The following is a 21643-nucleotide window of genomic DNA, read 5'->3' as shown; positions in this document are numbered from 1 at the left end:
TTGTGAGGCACTCCAAAGGGATCTGTTGAGGCTGGGGGAGTGGGCGTCAATGTGGCAGATGAGGTTCAATGTGGCCAAGTGCAAAGTAATGCAGGACTCTGTCCACAATGCATTGTTGCATATTGTGATAATGGATGCATGGTACACTTACCTGGTACTGGGGGTTGTAGCAGGAACCTCTGATAGCCAGTTTGGTGCAGTGGTTAAGTGCATCGACTCTTATCTGGGAGAACTGGGTTTGATTCCCCACTCCTCCACTTGAAGCTGCTGGAATGGCCTTGGGTCAGCCATAGCTCTCTTGTCTGGGAGAACCAGGCTTGATTCTCCACTCCTCCACTTGCAGCTGCTGGAATGGCCTTGGGTCAGCCATAGCTCTCGTAGGAGTTGTCCTTGAAAGGGCAGTTTCTGGGAGAGTTCTTTCAGCCCCAGCTACCTCACACGGTGTCTGTTGTGGCAGAGGAAGATAAAGGAGATTGTGACCGCTCTGAGATTCAGAGTATAGGGTGGGATATAAATCCAATATCTTCTTCTTCTTTGCATATTAGGCCACACACACCCTGATGTAGCTAATTCTCCAAGAGTTTACAGTAGGCCCTGTAAGAAGAGCCCTGTAAGCTCTTCAAGGATTGGCTACATCAGGGCTGTGTGGCCTAATATGCAAAGGAATTCCTGCTACAAAAAAAGCCCTGAGTAGGAATATGAGAAAGAGCCTGTGTTTTAAGCTGCTCAGTGGTTTCTGATTTTATGCTGTGGCTGGGTCTATGATACCGGGTTTTACTGAACTTCTAATGTTTTGTTTTTATTTTGTTTTATTTTGTAAGCCAACTTAGGCAAGTTCCCGAGAGAGGTGGTACAAAGTTTGCTAAATCAATCAATAATAGAGATTTGAATTCGTTTAATGTGAAACATTACTTTATTTATGAATCCAAATAGTGTGTTCTATAAGAGCTCTATCATGTTACCGGTGTGTTCTCGTGTTTCAGGGTGCTCGAGGTTTTCCTGGGGCTCCAGGTCAGTCAGGTTTAAAGGGCCACAGAGTAAGTGTGAACATGTTTCCTTGTTTCTCAGTGGGTTCCTTTATACCGTTATGCTTTAGGGAGCTGTTTAATCTATGTATCCTTCTTTTCTTCTCACAGGGCCATAAAGGGCTTGAAGGCCCGAAAGGTGAAATTGGAGCCACTGGATCGAAGGTAATATATGAACTGCAATTTTCTTTCAGCTGTTAGGACTTCAGAGTTGCAAAATGTCATGAATCTATTTGGATTTTGACACTGCCACTACTATGATAGCTTGTTTTGCTCACAATGCATTTGACAGTCTCTTTGATTTGTTCTTTTTAATCTAACAAAGCAACCCAAAGGGTACAAAGAACTCACCTGTTTTTGCCCTCTAAATCAGTGGCAATAACTATCAGACAGACAGACAGACAGACAGACAGACAGACAGACAGATAGATAGATAGATAGATAGATAGATAGATAGATAGTGCCACTGATTTAGGGGACAAAATCAATCTATCTATCTATCTATCTATCTATCTATCTATCTATCTATCTATCTATCAATCATCTCCATCATCATCATCATCATCATCATCATCATCATCATCATCATCATCATCATCATCATCATCATCATCTGTCTGTCTTATTTCAATCTGTCATCTCTCTCTCTCATTTGTCCATCCATCCATCTGTCTTTACACACTGGTGTTAATATTTCAAAATCAGTAATTTATTGCATAGTCACTTCCTTATCTACAGAATTCATAAGCTAAACATACTTATAGATAACTCATTTATGTATTTTTGTTGCTTTTTCTAGGGTGAACCCGGAGCACCAGGTCAGATGGGGCCAAATGGACCTTTGGTGAGTGTCATTTTATATCTAAGTATATCCTACCTTTCCCCCTCCGTTGAGAAAATAGGGAAACATAAAAGTTGAAAATATAGAAAATATCAACATTATACTGAAGTCAATTGTGTCACTGAACCGACCAGCATTCAAGGAGATAACACCCGTATACACTTGGAGCGATGTAGCACCAGCCAATGTCCAGGCATGCTCAGACATTCACTCCAATAATACGAATATAAGAATCTGTATTGAACTGAGTCAACCTATTGGTCAGCCTTATTTGTTATTGGCTTATTTGTTATTGGCTCAGGAGAGCCAGTTTGGTGTAGTGGTTAAGTGTGTGGACTCGTATCTGGGAGAACCAGGTTTGATTCCCCACTCCTCCACTTGCACCTGCTGAGATGGCCTTGGGTCAGCCATAGCTCTGGCAGAGGTTGTCCTTGAAAGGGCAGCTGCTGTGAGAGCCCTCTCCAGCCCCACCCACCTCACAGGGTGTCTGTTGTGGGGGAGGAAGGTAAAGGAGATTGTGAGCCGCTCTGAGACTCTTCGGAGTGGAGAGCGGGATATAAATCCAATATCATTATCATTATCATTGGTTTCTTCCACACTTTCAAGCAGAGGACAATTTTTTTTCAAGTACAGACAGAAATCCTTTAACTGAGAACTGAAGCCTGAGACTTTCACGAAAATTCGGTAGTGTAGAAGTCCCCCAGAAACTTCGCAAATTACACCTTGAGATCTTGAGCTGGTTTATTTCCTTTGTTGGCTGCAGGGTCCTCGTGGGATGCCAGGAGAAAGAGGACGAGTTGGACCACAAGGGACTCCAGTAAGTGGTTCTTTAGACTGGGCTAAATTGATATTGGGTCATTCTCTGTTTTGTTTCTTAGTATAAATTTGTACACTTCACATTGATCGCTTCTCGAAAATTTCAGTTTTCGGTTAGATGTCTCTACTGACTGGCAAGATACGAATTGCTTTCTACTGTTACAATGTAAACGCAGGACAGAATAGGGAGAGTCATGTATATGTATACTTAGCTACAGGGCTTTTTTTGTATCAGGAACTCCTTTGCATATTAAGCCACACACCCCTGATGTAGCCAATCCTCCTGGAGCTTACAGTAGGCTCTGTACTAAGAGCCCTGTATGCTCTTGGAGGATTGGCTACCTCAGGGGTGTGTGGCCTAATATCCCTGCTACAAAAAAAGCCCTGCTTAGCTACGTAAAATTTAGTATGGAAAGTACTGAAGCACACTGGGCTAATTACACATATTTGTGGGTGCAAGGAGCTTTGTTTCCCCCCATTTGCTTTCTAATGCAACACTGTGAAAAAACATAGGAAGCATATCCAAAAACATACAATCTCCCATACAGACATCCCACATATTCTGAGCCAAGCACAGATACTTCCAAGTACAAATGAACAGGAGCACAGTCTTCCTCACAAATGTTGTGTTACAGTCAGGGGTGGAATTCTAGCAGGAGCTCCTTTGCATATTAGGCCACACACCCTTGGGGTTTTTTGTAAGCTCTTGGAGGACTGGCTACATCAAGGGTGTGTGGCCTAATATGCAAAGGAACTCCTGCTAGAATTCCACCCCTGGTTACAGTTAACATGGCGAGGATAAGGCTATTCAATTTGTACATTCTAGTGGCACTCCGGGCATGGGTGCTCAGTACTTACAACGTGAGGGGGCAAAAACATTTGATGGTACAAAATACCCCTCTGCCTTCAAATTGGCAAAACAGTACCACACAGACTGACCCTGCTTAGCTTCTTTTATCTGATGAAATTGGGTTAGTCTGGGCTATCCGGGTTAGGGCATGTTAGGGATCCCTTGGACTTCCTTGGTGGTCTCCTAGCCAAGTACTAACCAGGGCTGACCCTGCTTAGCTTCTTTGAACTGACAAAATTGGGCTAGTCTGGGCCACTGTGGTCAAGGCAAGAGACAAACAGAGGTTGTTTGCCATTGCCTGCCTCTGTGTAGCAGCCCTGGATTTCCTTGGTGACCCTGCTTAGCTTCTTGTATCTGATGAAATTGGGCTAGTCTGGGCTATCCGGGTTCGGGCAAGTTAGGAATCCCTTTTTCATGTCTTGTTCCACTTATTCCTCCTTAAGCCGAGGGGAACGCTGGCTCAACTAACAAAGTATAACAAAGTTCTATCTCTGCAGGTCAAGAGTTTCCCCCTTCAGAAAGGTCGATGCCTGTCAGAACATCTTCTTTAATTAACACACAAGTCCCAGAAATGTACCCTGTCTTTTGTTTTTCTTTCTCCCTAGGGAGCTCGTGGGCCACACGGTATGCCAGGAAAGCCAGGACCATCTGTAAGTCTCTCTCCCTTCTTTTTTGCTTCCACGTATTTGCTTTGTGGGAGCTTCAATCTTGTTTGCGTCAGCCACCAAAACAAACTCAATTATACACAGTTTGTAGTATTGTTGCCAAGTTGTCCATCATGATTATTCGCTAATGCTGTCTGGAAAATAAGCTCTGTTGAGGCTTGGCTGCCACATGTAGCCTGGGCAGCAGGAATTTGTGATAAGGCCAGAGGTCGGCCGGAGGGCCCTAGGCTTGGCGATGGCATAGAGCTGGGCCAGCCTGCTCTTCTGTCTGATTCTGCAGAAAAGCACTGCCATCTTTCTGTAGCTCAATAGATTAGGAGCTAAGCCAAGGCACTGGAAAGGTTCCATAGCATTTATTGGTATGTGAAGAGTTGCCAGGTCCAACTCAGGAAATATCTGGGGACTTTGGTGGTGGAGTCAGGAGCATGGTTGTGACAAACACGACTGAACTCCAAAGGGAGTTCTGTCCATCACATGCCCACAGATACCCACATAGCCCCAAATATGTTACCTTTCCGGAGGGCCTGTAAGACGGAGCTGCTCCGCCAGGCGTTTGGCTGAGGCAGGCGGACGCCCCTGGGTTACTGCCTATTCCATTGGTCATCCTTCCCCACAGTGATCTGAACTGCCATACCGGGGCCACTAATCTACCCCAATCTGTATTATCAGTCCACCACTTTGTTACACTATACTGCAGGGGTGGCCAACGGTAGCTCTCCAGATGTTTTTTGCCTACAACTCCCATCAGCCCCAGCCATTGGCCATGCTGGCTGGGGCTGATGGGAGTTGTAGGCAAAAAAACATCTGGAGAGCTACCATTGGCCAACCCTGCTATACTGTATTGTGTGCTATGTTAATTGTATTTATTGGTTTTTATTGGTTTTATTGCGTTGCATTTATTGCATTATGTATTGATTTTATATGTATGTGATCTGCCCTGATCCCGCTTGGGATAGGGCGGAATATAGATGAACCTAAATAAATAAATACTCACATTGATTCTTCATTATATGCTACGGGGACCAGTCTCCATAGAGTATAATGGAGTGCCCAGTGGACATTCTCCCTCCACCCTGCTTTCTGATAACCCTGAAGCAAGGGGAGGGCATCCAAGCCAGGGGACCCCCTGCCCCTAGCTGGGGACTGGCAGCGTTAGCATCTGTGTTAGATACTGTACGTGTGAGCCACACTTGTGACCAACACTGAAGTCCTCAAGCGGGCGGAGGTTACCAGCATCGAGGCACTGCTGCTGAAGACGCAGCTGCGCTGGGCAGGGCATATTTCTAGGATGGAAAACCACCGCCTTCCCAAGATTGCCCTGTATGGCGAACTCTCCACCGGCCATCGAAATAGAGGGGCACCAAAGAGGAGGTACAAGGACTCCTTGAAGAAATCCCTTGGCACCTGTCGCATCAACCATCACCAGTGGTCTGACCTAGCCTCAGATCGCAAAGCATGGAGGCACACCATCCACCAGGCTGTCTCTTCTTTTGAGAACGCACGCATAGCTGGTCTTGAGGACAAAAGGAGATTGAGGAAGAATCGCACTGCTACAGCACCAACCCTAAATCAGACTTTTCCCTGCAGCCACTGTGGCCGGACCTGCCTGTCCCGCATTGGTCTTGTCAGCCACCAGCGAGCCTGCAGCAGACGTGGACTATTGCACCCTTCTTAAATCTTCGTTCGCGAAGCCAAGCCGAGAGAGAGAGCCACACTGACTGAAAAGTTCCCCCCCCCCATTCAATAATTTATGAATTCATTGTGCAAATTCTGCGGGCCCATATTTAGGGATGGGCATGAACTGGAAAAATGCAGAGAACTTATAAGGAAGTCAACTGGCACTTGTTTTTAGCAATCGGTTCCTTCCACCATGTTTTGGCCCCAATCCCACTCCACAGAGTGTGCAGGGCCTCATAATCACATTGATCCCAAACATCAAATGTGTATCTAATGAGGACAATGGGGCTTTATCTGGACTGGGGAGTTATGTTGGTTTGCCCATAGGATTCCTCATCCAGCATTTCTTTATCCAGTCCTGCTTCTGTCCATATAGGGTACTAGCTTTTTTTTTTTTGCTGACTGATGGAAAGCCTGTGGGCTTTTCCAGATGAGATGTTCAGAGGTGGTTCGCCATTGCCTACCTCTACAGCGACCCCGGATTTCCTTGGTGGTCTCTCATCCAAGTACTAACCAGGGCTGATCCTTCTTAGCTTCCAAGATCTCACAAGGTCAGGCTACCCTGGGCTATCCAAGTCAGGAATCAGGGCCAATGTAATCCTGCAGTGTTTCCACCAAATTGAACCACAGATTTCAGCACGGGCAGATGTTTCCATTGCAAGAGCAGCACTGTAGATTAAAAAGATTAGCATTCAAATGGCATGCATAAAGGTAAAGGTAGTCCCCTGTGTAAGCACCAGTCGTTTCCGTCTCTGGGGTGACGTTGCATCATGACATTTTCATGGCAGACTTTTTACAGGGTGGTTTGCCATTGCCTTCCCCAGTCATCTACACTTCCCCCCCAGCAAGCTGGGTACTCATTTTACCGACCTCGGAAGGATGGAAGGCTGAGTCAACCTCGAACCAGCTTCTGCTGGGATCGAACTCATGTCATGAGCAGAGAGCTCACACTGCAGTACTTCAGCTTTACCACTCTGCACCATGAGGCTGCTGTATGCACACTTTGGTGTTAAAAGCATTAAGTGAAATGAATAGTGCTATTTGCATACTTGGATTATTAGCGGAGGTGTTAATTTTTTGTTTAAAAAAACCAAAAAATTTTAAGCACAATAAATACAATTAACATAGCACATATTTACTCATATAATAACTGTGGCACAGATGTTTTCTCTGTGTGACTGTGAGAATTCATGGTAACTTTTCATGGGGAATTTTCAAATATTGATGCATCAGACTCCAAAATGGAGGTGATGGTTGTGTTCAGGTCTTTGGAGTCCTGCCCTGCAGATCCATGAATAGAATACTGGAGTCAACCATTCATTCCTAATCTCCACTGAAACATTTAATGGAGAACTTTCCATGTTCCTTCCAACTCTCTGGGGTTTACCCAGATGAGAAGGGGCTCCTGTGCGTGAGTGCTGAAGTTTGCTGCAGCATCCATGGATTTCTGGAGAGCATAGGAACTACATTTCCCATGTTCCCAAGCACTGAAAAAAGCAGGCTGCGTAGCGTCCAAAAACTTTCCCTCTGCTGTAGTATTCACTGAAGTGCTTTCTCACTTGGGCAAGTTGTACACAGTATGCAGGGGTTGTTTTGCAGAAAAATAGGTGGCGGAGCTCATTAGCAAAACTCATTAGCATAACTCATAACCCCCAGCCAAAAGCAACTTGATGCAAGAAAGCAGAGCCCCAGGTGAGCGAGGCCTGCTTGGGCGGGCTAGAGATCTAGCCCACCCAAGCAGGCCTCACTCACCTGGGGCTCTCCTGGGATGCCCCCCCAAAGTCAAAAGGCCAGCAAGCCACCCACCTCCCAAAATCACATAAGAAGTTGGGAAAGGGTGGTGTGGGCTTCTCCAGGGGTTAATGAGGGCTGCTGGGGGCGTGACAAAGCCCCTGGTGACTGGCTGGCTGCCCGCTCTCCTAATCCAGGGATTGTTATGCAGCTGCACCTACTATTCAATGGAAGGTAGGTGGGGAGGAAGAGGAGGAACCCTCAGAAAGGTTCAGGAGCTGTGCTCCTGTGAGCTCCTGCTGAATTCAAGGCCTGATAGTATGTATGTTGATTGAAGGATGTGTGCCAGTAGGATGGTCCAGGGGAAATCTTGCCAAGTACCCAACCCAGTGGTCCTGGCGAACAGCGGTGATGCTATCATCAAGTGCATCTGGGTCTAAACAAGAGTTCACATTCTTCAAATGTCCAGCACACATCCAACAAAAAGGATATGTTTATTCTGGATTATTTCCAGGAATGGATTTATGCAAGTTCACCCATCGCTAATGTTCGGTGTATAAACAGCATGCTTATTGCTTGATACAGCTATAACTTTGCCATGCTTTACACTAACTTTGATGTCCTGAAAAATCCCCAAACAAGTAAACTGGAACAGAGCAGAAGAAAAAGAAGTTCTCACCATTATTAGCAAACAATTTGGTCATCCTGGATCAAGCGTGACAGTTTCCATCTGTTTCGAACGTTCGTTGAAGTGGGTTCAGCGTGACTTCCAGTTGGCAGAAATATTCGGTTACATTCCTTTACAATGTCAGAAGGGAGCTCAGACAGCAGAACAAAAACATGTCCTGGCCGAATTTGGAAGATAGGGCTGGGATATATCAGCAGGAGAGCGAGTTGGCAGAGGTTCGCCCTGGTGGTTGGATTTACCCTTGAAACGAGAGGGAGAGAGAACTGGCAGGACGATATTCATGCCGTTACATAATTGGGTGTGTAGATCTTCATAAATGTGTTGTTGCGCTGATGCTTCAGTCAATTTTGGCGCAAGGTCACAGGCCAAATTATGCTCTTCATAATTAATCGTTTCTGGAACAGACCGTTCTTCTTGCTGCGAGTGTCTGGAAAACTACCTTGTATACAAGGCATTATTTCATTGCATGCATCTTGTCCCGCAAGAGGGTGACCAAGCCAGCCAAAGGCAAAGAAAAGAAATAATTGAGGGATGGTTTGATATCTTGTAGTTGAAGTGAATATTTATCACTACCATGTGCTGCAACCCCAAGATTGTCTAGGAAATTTATTCAGTATACCCGCAGAAATAAAAGGCATTACAGGAGTCTATCCATGTCTCTCTGCTGTATGTTAATCATATTGGACAAAGGGATATCCATCATTCCCTAGTAACATAAAAAGACAGACCGGAAAGGGATCTCAAGGGTCATCTAGACAGGCGCCCTGCACAACACAGGAATTTCATAACTATCTCCTTCCCCCTCACTCCCCCAGTGACCCCTGCCCAGAGAAAAGCAAAAAACCCCTCCTAGACAGGGGTGGCATTCTAGCAGGAGTTCCGTTGCATATTAGGCCACACACCCCTGATATAGCCAATCCTCCAAGAGCTTACAAGGCTCTTTTTTATAAGCTCTTGGAGGATTGGCTACATCAAGGGGGTGTGACCTAATATGCAAAGGAGCTCCTGCTGGAATTCCACCCCTGCTCCTAGATCCCTGGCCAATCTGGTGAAGAGGAAAATCTCTTCCTAATCCCAAAGTGGCAATCGGCATTACCCTGGGCATGTAAGAACGGGCTATGAGAGCCAAGCACTGATTCATCCTTGCCTGCCTTCCCTCTCATGATCTGCCTAAATTCACAGAATATGCATTGCTGTCAGATGACCATCCAGCCTCTGCTTAAAAACCTCCAAGAGAGCCCACCATCTTCCAAGGAGGCCTAGTCCACCGAGGAACTGCCCTAGCTGTCGGGAAGTAGGGCAATAATTTGCTTTAGTGAAAGGTAGCCCACCATTCTCTGCATTTACTGGTGGTTGTCTGGATTGTGTCCAGGTCCACATCTAGGATTTTTTTTCCTGGAGGGGGCGCTGGGGGATGCTAATTTAATTAGTGAAGCATAAATAATAGAAAAATGGGGTTGGGGGACCAGGAGAGGGTGTGTCTGTCAGATTTGGGAGGGGGCACCGTCCCCATAGCCCCCGCCTAGTTAGGGCCCTGGTTGAACATATGAACATATGAAGCTGCCTTATACTGAATCAGACCTTGGTCCATCAAAGTCAGTATTGTCTACTCAGACTGGCAGCGGCTCTCCAGGGTCTCAAGCTAAGGTTTTTCATACCTATTTGCCTGGACCCTTTTTAGTTGGAGATGCCGGGGATTGAACCTGGGACCTCCTGCTTACCAAGCAGATGCTCTACTACTGAGCCACCGTCGCTCCCTAAAGTCAGTATTGTCTACTCAGACTGGCAGCAGCTCTCCAGGGTCTCAAGTTGAGGTTTTTCACACCTATTTGCCTGGACCCTTTTTAGTTGGAGATGCCGGGGATTGAACCTGGGACCTTCTGCTTACCAAACAGATGCTCTGCTGCTGAGCCACCGTCCCTCCCCTAAAGTTGTGCCTCTGTATTTCCAGGCAAGTAAAACATACTTGAGATCAGTCCACCCATGCATGCGTACAGGGCTTTTTTTTGTAGCAGGAAGTGCTTTGCATATTAGGCCACACCCCTGATGTAGCTAATCCTCCTGGAGCTTACCGTAGGCCCTGTACGAAGAGCCCTGTTAGCTCTTGGAGGATTGGCTGCATCAGGGGTGCGTGGCCTAACATGCAAAGGAATTCCTGCCACAAAAAAAGCCCTGCACCACCCACTTTCTAAAAATGCCCAGAAGGCATCAGGAAGGGGGTTGGGAAGCTCCATGGCACTTGTGGGCACCCTGTTGGTGACTTCTGGCCTAGCTTAAAGTTATTGTTTGGTCTGCAAGAAGGAAAGGATTCATTCAGTACTTTCAAAGATTTAGCTATAGACTGAAGTATGAGGGAGTCCTTCATGATGACTTCCTTATGCAAACAGTCTTTGCATTGGAAGGCTCAGGGGTGGAATTCTTGCAAGAGCTCCTTTGCATATTGGGCCACACACCCCTGATATAGCCAATCCTCCAAGAGCTTAGATGGCTCTTTTTTGTAAGCTCTTGGAGGAGTGGCTACATCAAGTGGGTGTGGCCTAATATGCAAAGGAGCTCCTGCTAGAATTCCACCCCTGGAAAGGCTGCATGCAAATCTGCATATTTCAGGGGTGGCCAACAGTAGCTCTCCAGACGTTTTTTTGCCTACAACTCCCATCAGCCCCAGCCATTGGCCATGCTGGCTGGGACTGATGGGAGTTGTAGGCAAAAAACATCTGGAGAGCTACCGTTTGCCACCCCTGGCATATTCCATCACACAAATTAAAGTTACCCGAACCATCTTCTGATCATGCTCATTTCAGAAGAAAGCAAAGGTGTGCATAGATTGCCATATTATTTCCTTTTATGTATGGTATGCCATTCATCTGCCTTCTAAACTAGAAATCTGTGTCTCATCCAACGTCATGTTTTTTTATAAGGAGGGTCGAAATAGTTGCTCACCAACATCTCGTTCTTCTAGGGTCCACTTGGTATAGCTGGTTCCCCAGGCTTTCCAGGGATTCCTGGCATGAAGGTAAGTTAGGTTTGATTCTATTTGGGTTGTTTATTACATTCTTTCGTGTGGTGGTAGCGATGGAATGTGACATCAGGGATTTTCAAGGAAAGAAACATGTAAGAACATAAAAAGAGCCCTGCTGAAACGTTGACTGAGGGGTGACATAATCGAGGTTTACAAGATTATGCATGGGATAGAGAAGGTAGAGAAAGAAGACCTTTTCTCCCTTTCTCACAATACAAGAACTCCTGGCCACTCCATGAAATTACTGAGCAGTTGGGTTAGAATGGATAAAAGAAAGTACTTCTTCACCCAAAGGGTGATTAACACATGGAATTCACTGCCACAGGAGGTGGTGACGACTGTAAGCATAGACGGCTTCAAGAGGGGATTGGATAAATATATGGAGCAGAGGTCCATCAGTGGCTATTAGCCACAGCATGTTGATGGAACTCTCTGTCTGGGGCAGTGATGGTCTGTATTCATGGTGCTTGTGGGGGGGAACAGTGGGAGGGCTTCTAGTGTCCTGGTTCCACTGATGGACTGCTTGATGGCACATGGTTTTTTTTTGCCACTGTGTGGCACAGAGTGTTGGACAGTGTTGGGGCACTGGCCTGATCCAACATGGCTTCTCTTATACTGTGGTGTATCTAGCCCAGCATTCTGTCTCACACAGAGACCATACTGTTACTCTGGAGGTCAAACAATACAGCACAGATCCCAAGGCATTTCCCAAGTATTGCCTCCTGGTTTTGGTACTCAGAGGTTGACTGTCGCTGGACATGGAGGTTCTTTGTAGTCACCACGGCTAGTAGCCGTTGATAGTTTTATCTTCCATTAATTTATCTTTTAAAAGGCATTTTAAACAGCTGTTTTAAAGACCATAGAGTCCATCCTCCAAAGCAGACATTTTCCCCAGGGAAACTGATTACTGCCATTGTTTTCCTCTACTCCACTGACTTCCAATGTTTTCCTCTTTTGCACTGTCCATTGTCCTCCTGCTCTCCATTATCCTACACTCCCCCATTGTCCTTCATTGCTCTGCAATCCTCTACTGTTCTTTATTGTTTTTCTCTCCTTCATTGTCCTCTGTTGTCCTCCTCTCCTCCATTAACCTCCATTGTTTTCCTCTCCTCCACTGCCTTTTATTGTCCTTCTCTCCTCTTCTGTTCTCCATTATTCTTCTCTCTTCTACTGTTCTTCATTGTCCTTCTCTCCTCTTCTGTTCTCCATTATTCTCCTCTCCTCTACTGTTCTTCATTCTCCTTCTCTCCTCTACTGTTCTCCATTATTCTTCTCTCCTCCACTGTCCTTCATTGTCCTCCTCTCCTCTACTGTTCTCCATTGCCCTCCTCTCCTCCACTAACCTCCATTGTTTCCCTTTTCTCCCATATTCTCCATTATTCTCCCCTCCTTCACTGTTCCCCATTGTCCTCATCTCCTCCATGGTCCTCCACTGTTTTCCTTCCCTCCACAGTTCTCCTTTTTCCACTCGTCCTCACAACAGCAACTAATAACAGGTGAGGTAGATGAGGCTTAGAATGTAACAGGCCCAAGATCATTGGGTCAAACTTCCATAGCAGCACAGCAATTCTAATTTCCATAATAGTGCAGCAATTCGAAGGACTTCTTAGGCTACTGTTAAACCACACTGGCACATTTTGTCCTATTTTTCATTCACCGTGTGCATTCAGTGGTCTTTAGCATGATGACTGAGGCATGAGTTGGCTGAATCAGCTCTCTGTGACAGTAGAATTTGAACTGGTGAGCGTTTCTTTGCCATGATTCTCCGAAAGCCCCATCAGCGCAAACATCTGGTCTCCATGACCTTAGAGAGGAAGAGCAGAAGGACTCATCAGTCCAGCAGATGTTTTGTGTTGTATTTACAGTTGGCAATACTTAGTCAAACAATAAACTGACATTAGACAATGAAGTAATTTAGAGGATTAAAAATAATCTTTTTAATGCATGGGAAATAAAACAAGGCCGGGGGCTAAACAAACCCTTGAACTATGTGGAGAAAACAGACATTTTTGGAATTTTTATTTATTTAAAATATGGAGCAAATAATGGAGTGAGTAAAGGCCACATTCACTGACCATGATGTTCATCTAGATAATATATATATAACTTACATGTACTTAAGATACCTGAAATATTATTTATAAACCGGGGTGAAATTCTAGCAGGACTTCTTTTACATATTAGGCCACACCCTCCTGGTGTAGCCAATCCTCCACGAGCTTACAAAAAAGAGCCTTGCAAGCTCTTGGAGGATTGGCTACATCAGTGGGGTGTGGCCTAATATGCAAAGGAGCTCCTGCTAGAATTCCACCCCTGTTTACAAATAATGAGAGCCAGTGTGAAGTAGTGGATAAGAATGTCAGACCGATTCTTCATTAGCAGTCATTCTGCCCCCGGGCTTCTGCTTTCCTCAGATTGATTGTCCTTCTCTCCTCTACTGTTCTCCATTATTATTCTTTCCTCTATTGTTCTTCATTGTCCTTCTCTACTGTTCTCCATTATTCTTCTCTCCTCCACTGTTCTTCATTGTCCTCCTCTCCTTTACTGTTCTCCATTCTTCTTCTTTCCTCTACTGTTCTTCATTGTCCTTCTCTACTGTTCTCCATTATTCTTCTCTCCTCCACTGTTCTTCATTGTCCTCCTCTCCTTTACTGTTCTCCATTATTCTTCTTTCCTCTACAGTTCTTCATTGTCCTTCTCTCCTCTACTGTTTGCCATTATTCTTCTTTCCTCTACTGTTCTTCATTGTCCTTCTCTACTGTTCTCCATTCTTCTTCTCTCCTCCACTGTTCTTCATTTTCCTCCTCTCCTTTACTGTTCTCCATTATTCTTCTTTCCTCTACAGCTCTTCATTGTCCTTCTCTCCTCTACTGTTCTCCATTATTTTTCTCTTCTCCACTGTTCTTCATTGTCCTCCTCTCCTTTACTGTTCTCCATTATTCTTCTTTCCTCTACAGTTCTTCATTGTCCTTCTCTCCTCTACTGTTCGCCATTATTCTTCTTTCCTCTACTGTTCTTCATTGTCCTTCTCTCCTCTACTGTTATCCATTCTTCTTCTCTCCTCCACTGTTCTTCATTTTCCTCCTCTCCTTTACTGTTCTCCATTATTCTTCTTTCCTCTACAGCTCTTCATTGTCCTTCTCTCCTCTACTGTTCTCCATTATTCTTCTCTTCTCCACTGTTCTTCATTGTCCTCCTCTCCTTTACTGTTCTCCATTGCCCTCCTCTCGATTCCCCACTAGAACAAGAAGCTGTGAGGAAAATTGGAGGAGCTGTGGATCAAAATGCAGCAACTGGTGGGGAATCGATCACTTGATCCGAGGAAAACAGAAGCCCAGGGGCAGAGCGACCGCTAGTGAGGAATCGGTCTCAGACTAGTATCAGAGACCTGAGTTTGAATCCCCACTTGGGCCATGAAAGCCTGCTGGGTGACCTTGAGCAATTCACACTTACTTAGCCTAAACTACTTCACAAGATTGTTGTGGAGATAAAATGGAGGAGAGGAGAACAATACAAGCTGCTTTGGGTCCCCTTAGGTGAGAATCATGGGGTACAAATGAATTCAATAGGTAAACAAGCAAATGAATAAATGTGAGATGACAGCTCTATTGCGTGGATCCTGTATAGAGTCAAACTACAAACGAAGGTAGTGGTTCTGCATCAAGAGCTTCCATTTTTTTAAAAAATTACAGTTGTGTAATTTATCCAAGTACAGACCACAGCTGAGGGGGAAGAGGGAGCTTAACTTGTTTCTTCGGTGCTGTTTCCCTACACCCAGGAGTCATATAGGCAACATATAGAGTACCTCTCTTTGTGTTCTGGACAGTTCCAGAGCCTTCTCGCCACAATGTGGTTTTGATTTGAATTGGGCCCCTGTTTTCCTCTTGTTGAAAAAAATAATCTTTTTTTGACCACAGCCCTAGAACTGCCAATGTCAAATATAATATGGCTCTTAAAACATCTTTATTTTGTGAGTGTTTACCTCACATTTTGTAAAAAACTTTACATCTTTTTTTTCTAAAGGAGAGGGAATAATGTTGTTTGGGGTCTAGAGAACCACAAATTATGCTTCACTCATGGACCAGGCCTTTGCTGTCTCACCCACTGTTGTGTAGGAAGTCCTCTCCAAGAGCCAGTTGTAAGGGCTGAGGAACTTTTTAGAAATCAGCAATACCCATCCCCAGGGGTCGTTTTGTAGAAAAATAGGTGGTGGAGCTCATCCAGGGATTGCTATGCAGCTGCATATACTGTTCAATGGACAAGGAAGTGGAACTCTCAGAAGGAGGAGGTGGAACTCTCAGAAAGGTTCAGGAGCTGTGCTCCTGTGAGCTCCCACTGAATCTGAGGCCTGCCCATCCCCTTCACCAGCAGGACTGCCTTGCCTAAAGGAGTGTTGAATAGGATTGTCAACACTGGCTCAAGAGATTCTTGAAGATTTGGGGCAGACTGAGGGGAGGGCGGAGTTTGAGAAGAGGAGGGAGCTTAGCGGGTATGTAATGACATAGTCTTTCCTCTGTGGCTGCCATTTTGCGGCCTGGAGATAGGGTTGCCAATCCCCAGGTGGGGGCAAGTGATCCCCCAGTTTAGAGGCCCTCCCCCCGCTTCAGGATCATCAGAAAGCGGGGGGAGGGGACGGAACTGTCTTCTGGGAACTCTCTTATTCCCTGTGGAGACTTATTCCCATAGGAAATAATGGAGAATTGATTCACAGGTATCTGGGGCTCTGGGTTTTTTTTTGTTTTTTTAGGTAGAGGCACCAGAGTTTCAGTATAGCATCCAGTGCCTCTGCCCAAAATACTCCCCAAGTTTCAAAAAGATTGGACCAGGGGGTTCAATTCTATAAGCCTCAAAAGAAGGTGCCCCTATCCTTCATTATTTCCTATGGAAGGAAGGCATTTTAAAAGCTGTGCGGTCCCTTTAAATGCGATGGCCAGAACTCCCTTTGGAGTTCAATTATGCTTGTCACACCCTTGCTCCTGCCCCACCCCCAGTGTCTCCTGGCTCCACCCCCAAAGTCCCCAGATAGTTCTTGAATTGGACTTGGCAACCCTACCTGGAGATCAGATGTAATTCTGGGAAAACTCTAGGCTGCATCCAGAGGTTGGCAATCCTCATTTCAATTGCAGATGTAGCACTGTATTACACAGTTTTATCTTCTAATGGAAGAGAGGACAACAGAAAATGAAGAAATCTATGGTTGTCTGTTTACAGCTCCGTGATTGGATATCAGTTTAAATTAGAAGTGATCTTGCAGGGGTTATGTGGTTGATTTCCAAAGTTGCCAACTGTAGAATCTTTCAAAAAGATGTGTTTAATGAGAATCTTGAGTTGTCATACTTATTGACTAGGCTCTCTTCCAAAATTTGAGGCCTCTGTGGTACAAAAAAGTCTAACTATCGTTTTTCTTTCTGACCTGAAAATTCAGGGTGAAGCTGGCCCAACAGGGGCACGTGGTCCAGAAGGCCCTCAGGGACAAAGAGGAGAAACAGGTCTACCAGGTCCAGCTGGGGCATCTGGCCTTCCTGTAAGTTAATCAGTCCTTCCTTTATTTCTGAGTTCTCTCTGAGGCATCTAGAACCCTTCTTCTAGTCATCTGGCTTTCTTTGTGGGTGGAATATTCCATACACCCCCTGCACTTTGAAGTGGTTTAGCCCAGACACAGCATTTCCAATATAGTAAGAACTTCAGCTAAACCAAATGCAGTCAGATATACACCTTGTTTCTTTTTTACTTTGCTTCTAGACAATAGCATTTTAAATCTTTCATAGGTTAACTTGGTCCTTTAACATATTTACGTACAAATATCTTCTTAAAATTACTTAGCAATATTGAGGAATCTATATTTTTATGTTTTAGAGTAATGACTAATGCACATCATTTCATCTCTCTCTCTCTCTCTGGGTTGCCTGGCTAAAGTGGGGGGGACTTACTGGTAAGTCCCACAATGAGCAAGGGATGTAATGAGGTTGTTGGTGATGTGTTGACATCACATCCTGTTTACCAGGAAGTGATGTCAGTGAATTGCCAGGGACAGCTCTGGCATTTTGGTTAAATCTATGTTTAAACTGGGGGTCCCCTGGCAACATGTTAACATCACTTCCAGGTACACAGGAAGTGACATCAGCACAGCAGCAGTGCAGCTGATGCCCCCTCCTGTTTCCAGCCATTCCCTCCCCCCCACTGGCATACACAGTAACCAATAGTTATTTAGGCTATACAAATAACTTCTGTGTAGAACTGCTAGTCCTTCTCGTTGGCTTTGATTTTATTTAAAGTTAGAAGTCTGGAGTTATCTGTGCATCCATTGCTGGTATTTCCAAACTGCCGGGGTTAGATTTTTGCTTACACTGAACAGAAAACTCCAGACCTCTAACTTTTTGTTGAAAGAAAGGGCACAGAAAAGGTTGAAACATTTCTCTTTTTGTGTGTTTTTAATTCTGAACTGAAACTTGCCTGTAATGATAAACATTATGCTGTTTCTAGGGTACTCTTGGTACAGATGGTTCCACAGGCACAAAAGGACCATCGGTAAGTATTTTCTTGATTTATTACATTGATGTCCCATCTTCTATGGAACTGATCAGACCCAAACCTCCCTAGCTACAGTACAATTTCTCCACTGAGTGCTTTCAGATCATATCCCGGGAGGACCACTAATCATACTGGCGGTAGAAAGTGCCATCAAATCACAGCTGATTTACGACAACTCCATAGGATTTTCAAGGCAAGAGTGGTGGTTTACCATTGCCTGCTTCTGCTTAGCAGTCTTACATTTCTTTGGTGATCTTCCATCCAAGTACTAACCAGGGCCGACTTTGTTTAGCTTCTGAGACTGGATGAGACCAAGCTAATCTGGGGTATCCAAGTAGGGTTGCCAGGGGTGGCATTCTAGCAGGAGCTCCTTTGCATATTAGGCCACACACCCCTGATGTAGCCAATACTCCGAGAGTTTACAAAAAAGAGTCTTGTAAGCTCTTGGAGGATTGGCTGCATCTGGGGTGTATGGCCTAATATGCAAAAGAGCTTCTTCTAGAATTCCGCCCCTGAGGGTTGCGAACCTCCAGGAGACAGACATCAGTTCACCTTTGAAAGATGGACTCTATGAATAAAATAAATAAATAAATAAAATGACACTGTACCCCACTGAAGTCCCTCCCCACCCCAAACCTCACCTTTAAAATCTCCAGGTATTTCCCAACCCAGAACCAGTAATTCTGCATTTAGGTCATGGCCGTGTCAGACATACAGAGATAATCCTTTTACTGTTCTGTCTTCCACTCTGTAAATCTGGTCAACCTTATATTTGTTTTGTAGGGATCTCCAGGTACTTCAGGACCACCTGGATCACCAGGTCCACTTGGCTCCACTGGACCTCAAGGCAGCACAGGCCCTCCTGGCATTCGAGGACAAATGGTAAAGTGTCTATCATACTGGAGGGGGAGAGATGAGCAGCAAACAATTAAAGACTGATTAAGTCCAGAGAATTATGAAATTCTCCTGGGTTGCAGGCCCATCACCTCCTGTCTGGTCTTTAACTTGAAGAGGCCAGGGATTGAACCTGGGTGCTTCTACATGCCAACCGGGTACTCTCCCACTGACTCATGGTCTCTCCCTGTTCTTGTTCTATGGGACTTCAAGGAATAATGGAGACACATTTACTAAATACACAAGAGTCCTAATTAGCCACAATGTATTGTTGGAACTCTCTGTCTGGGGCAGTGATGCTCTGTATTCTTGGTGCTTGGGGAGGGGGACAACAGTGGGAGGACTTCTAGTAAGAGCCAGTTTGGTGTAGCGGTTAAGTGTGCAAACTCTTATCTGGGAGAACCGAGTTTGATTCCCCACTCCTCCACTTGCAGCTGCTGGACTGGCCTTGGGATAGCATAGCTCTCATAGGAGTTGTCCTTGAAAGGGCAGCTGCTGTGAGAGCTCTCTCAGCCCCACCCACCTCACAGGATGTCTGTTGTGGGGGGTGAAGATATAGGAGATTGTAAGCCGCTCTGAGTCTCTGATTCAGAGAGAAGGGCGGGGTATAAATCTGCAGTCTTCTTCTTCTAGTGTCTTGGCCCCACTGATGGACCTCTTGATGGCGCCTGGGTTTTTTTTGCCACTGTGTGACAAAGAGCGTTGGACTGGGTGGGCCATTGGCCTGATCCAACATGGTTTCTCTTACGTTCTTATGCACACCATAAATATACTGAGACAATGGTGCCTTGGCTATAATATTTTCCATTGCTCCTGAATGGCAGGATTAGTTTATGCTCTGCAGATATTGGATATAAGTCCCAGAAATTGTTGCATTGAGAGAAACTGGGTGGAGGCCAGCAGAGGAGAGTAGGACAATGGAAAAAAATGGAGGAGAGGACAACAATGGAGGACAGTTGAGGAAAGGAGAACAAGGGAGGACAGTGTGGATAGTTGTTCTAATGGATAATATTTACTCTCAGGGAGACCCTGGAGTTCCTGGTTTCAAAGGAGAAGCGGGTCCCAAGGGAGAACCTGTAAGTGTTAAAGTATACGACCGCTAATACTTCTTTTCTTTTGTTACAAAGCTATGTTTCCTTTAACATGTGCTCGTTTCAACTTTTGTGCTTCCTTTGACTTTTTAATTTCCTCAGTAAAACAAATATAACCAATGCAATTTGCAGGTTTTATCCATTAATGTTAAAGTCGCTGTTTAACATCTTGAAGGTGTCTGCACTAATGGAAAAAGATGGTTTCTAGACTCAGAAAGGTTAGGGGACCTTGTGCTAATGTAATGCCCGGCCAAAATTGAAAGGCAGTGGGGTGCTGTCTTATGCTTCCCCCATAATGTTAAAAAAATAGGAAAGTTCTCAAAGTCACTAAGCAAAAACATTATGTTCATTATTACAGAGGTGGCCAATGGTAGCTCTCCAGATGTTTTTTGCCTACAACTCCCATCAGCCCCAGCCAGCATGGCCAATGGCTAGGGCTGATGGGAGTTGTAGGCAAAAAAACATCTGGAGAGCTACCGTTGGCCACCCCTGCATTATTACAATTTTTAGGTTTATTGCCTTGTCCCTCTTGCATTGCACTTCCCTTTAAGGGTTATGGAAGGCCCTGAACATAGAAAAAAAGAACTGATGTTTTGGGGACAAATGAAACAAAAAGTATTCCAGACAATGACTGCATTCTCGTGCTTCCTAGTAGAACCGAGGGTCTTGTGGAGGTCATCTTTTAAATCACCATCTGTAGAATTCAACTGAAGCTTCATTAATCTTACCTTTTGGAGATCTTTAATTAATCCATCTGTATCACTTATATATATATATATATATATATATATATATATATATATATATATATATATATATATATATATATATATGACAGTGTCTACCATCAACAAATCTAATCATGTTCTTCCATTAGTTGCGTTACTTAGTTACTTCATTTATCACCTACCTTTCTCATTGAGACTCAAGGTGAATGATAAAAACTATAAAGATCGGTATAATACATACAATGAACAATGGGATAAAACTGGAAAACATCATTAGAGAAGAGGAAAATAAAATTTAACACCCCCCCCCCCAAAAAAAAACAGTACAGTATCTAGTAAACCGTGCAGTGGAAGGAAGAAGCAGGTGAAGAAAACTGTCCCCCATGTGTACAAAGCAATTAAGAATGACAACCTTGTTCTTATTTTAAAAAGTGCCCTCATACACAGTTGTTTTTTCTATATTCCTATTCCATTTGTAAAAATGGCCTACCCAGGGGTGGAATTCTAACAGGAGCTCCTTTGCATATTAGGCCACACCTCCCCTGATGTAGCCAATCCTCCTGGAGCTTACAGTAGGCCCTGCACTAAGAGCCCTGTACACTCTTGGAGGATTGGCTACATCAGAGGGTGTGTGGCCTAATACGCAAAGGAGCTCCTGCTAGAATTCCACCCCTGGGCCTCCCAAACAATATCATATTACTCATTGTGCAAAACTATAGAAGTCTGGGAGCCATCCCAATCTCACCAGGCAGGCTATCCTGCAAGGTGAGAGCCACAGCCATGGATGCTAGAGGAGCAAGTAGATATTCTTACCTTTTTGTAGGTGGGCACCTTCAGAGGGCTTTGCCCTGAGGGCAGTTTAGCAATCCTTGCTTCAGTTTTCAGTGGTTTTTCAAAGCCCAGATTATTGACTTCACTGGCAGTGATTGGGTACTGTACAGCAGTGCCCAAGAGTCTAGTTACGCCGATTCGCGCTGAAAGTTCGTTTTGCTGGTTAGTGAATGGTCATGAGCAGTGCAAACTGAGAGATCTGGGATTTGGTGATTGTTTTGTTCCAGTGCTTTGAATGATTATTCTCCACCCTAGA

General features: G+C 44.8%; 1 protein-coding gene across 1 annotated transcript in view; it reads left to right on the top strand.

The window, feature by feature from the left end:
- The window catches only part of COL5A2 (collagen type V alpha 2 chain), a 226237-nt gene that overhangs the window by 148233 nt on the left and 56361 nt on the right, over positions 1-21643 (top strand). The window contains exons 13-22 of the mRNA XM_060257242.1: positions 984-1037; positions 1137-1190; positions 1825-1869; positions 2630-2683; positions 4138-4182; positions 11253-11306; positions 16738-16836; positions 17796-17840; positions 18627-18725; positions 19760-19813. Of these exons, the coding sequence (XP_060113225.1) occupies positions 984-1037; positions 1137-1190; positions 1825-1869; positions 2630-2683; positions 4138-4182; positions 11253-11306; positions 16738-16836; positions 17796-17840; positions 18627-18725; positions 19760-19813 (603 nt within the window). The remainder of the gene's footprint in view (positions 1-983; positions 1038-1136; positions 1191-1824; positions 1870-2629; positions 2684-4137; positions 4183-11252; positions 11307-16737; positions 16837-17795; positions 17841-18626; positions 18726-19759; positions 19814-21643) is intronic.

Source organism: Heteronotia binoei, chromosome 16, assembly GCF_032191835.1.
Source record: "Heteronotia binoei isolate CCM8104 ecotype False Entrance Well chromosome 16, APGP_CSIRO_Hbin_v1, whole genome shotgun sequence".
NCBI classification, from domain to species: Eukaryota; Metazoa; Chordata; class Lepidosauria; order Squamata; family Gekkonidae; genus Heteronotia; species Heteronotia binoei.
The sequence above is the reverse complement of the archived record's forward strand: the minus strand, read 5'-3'. Positions and strand labels throughout refer to the sequence as shown.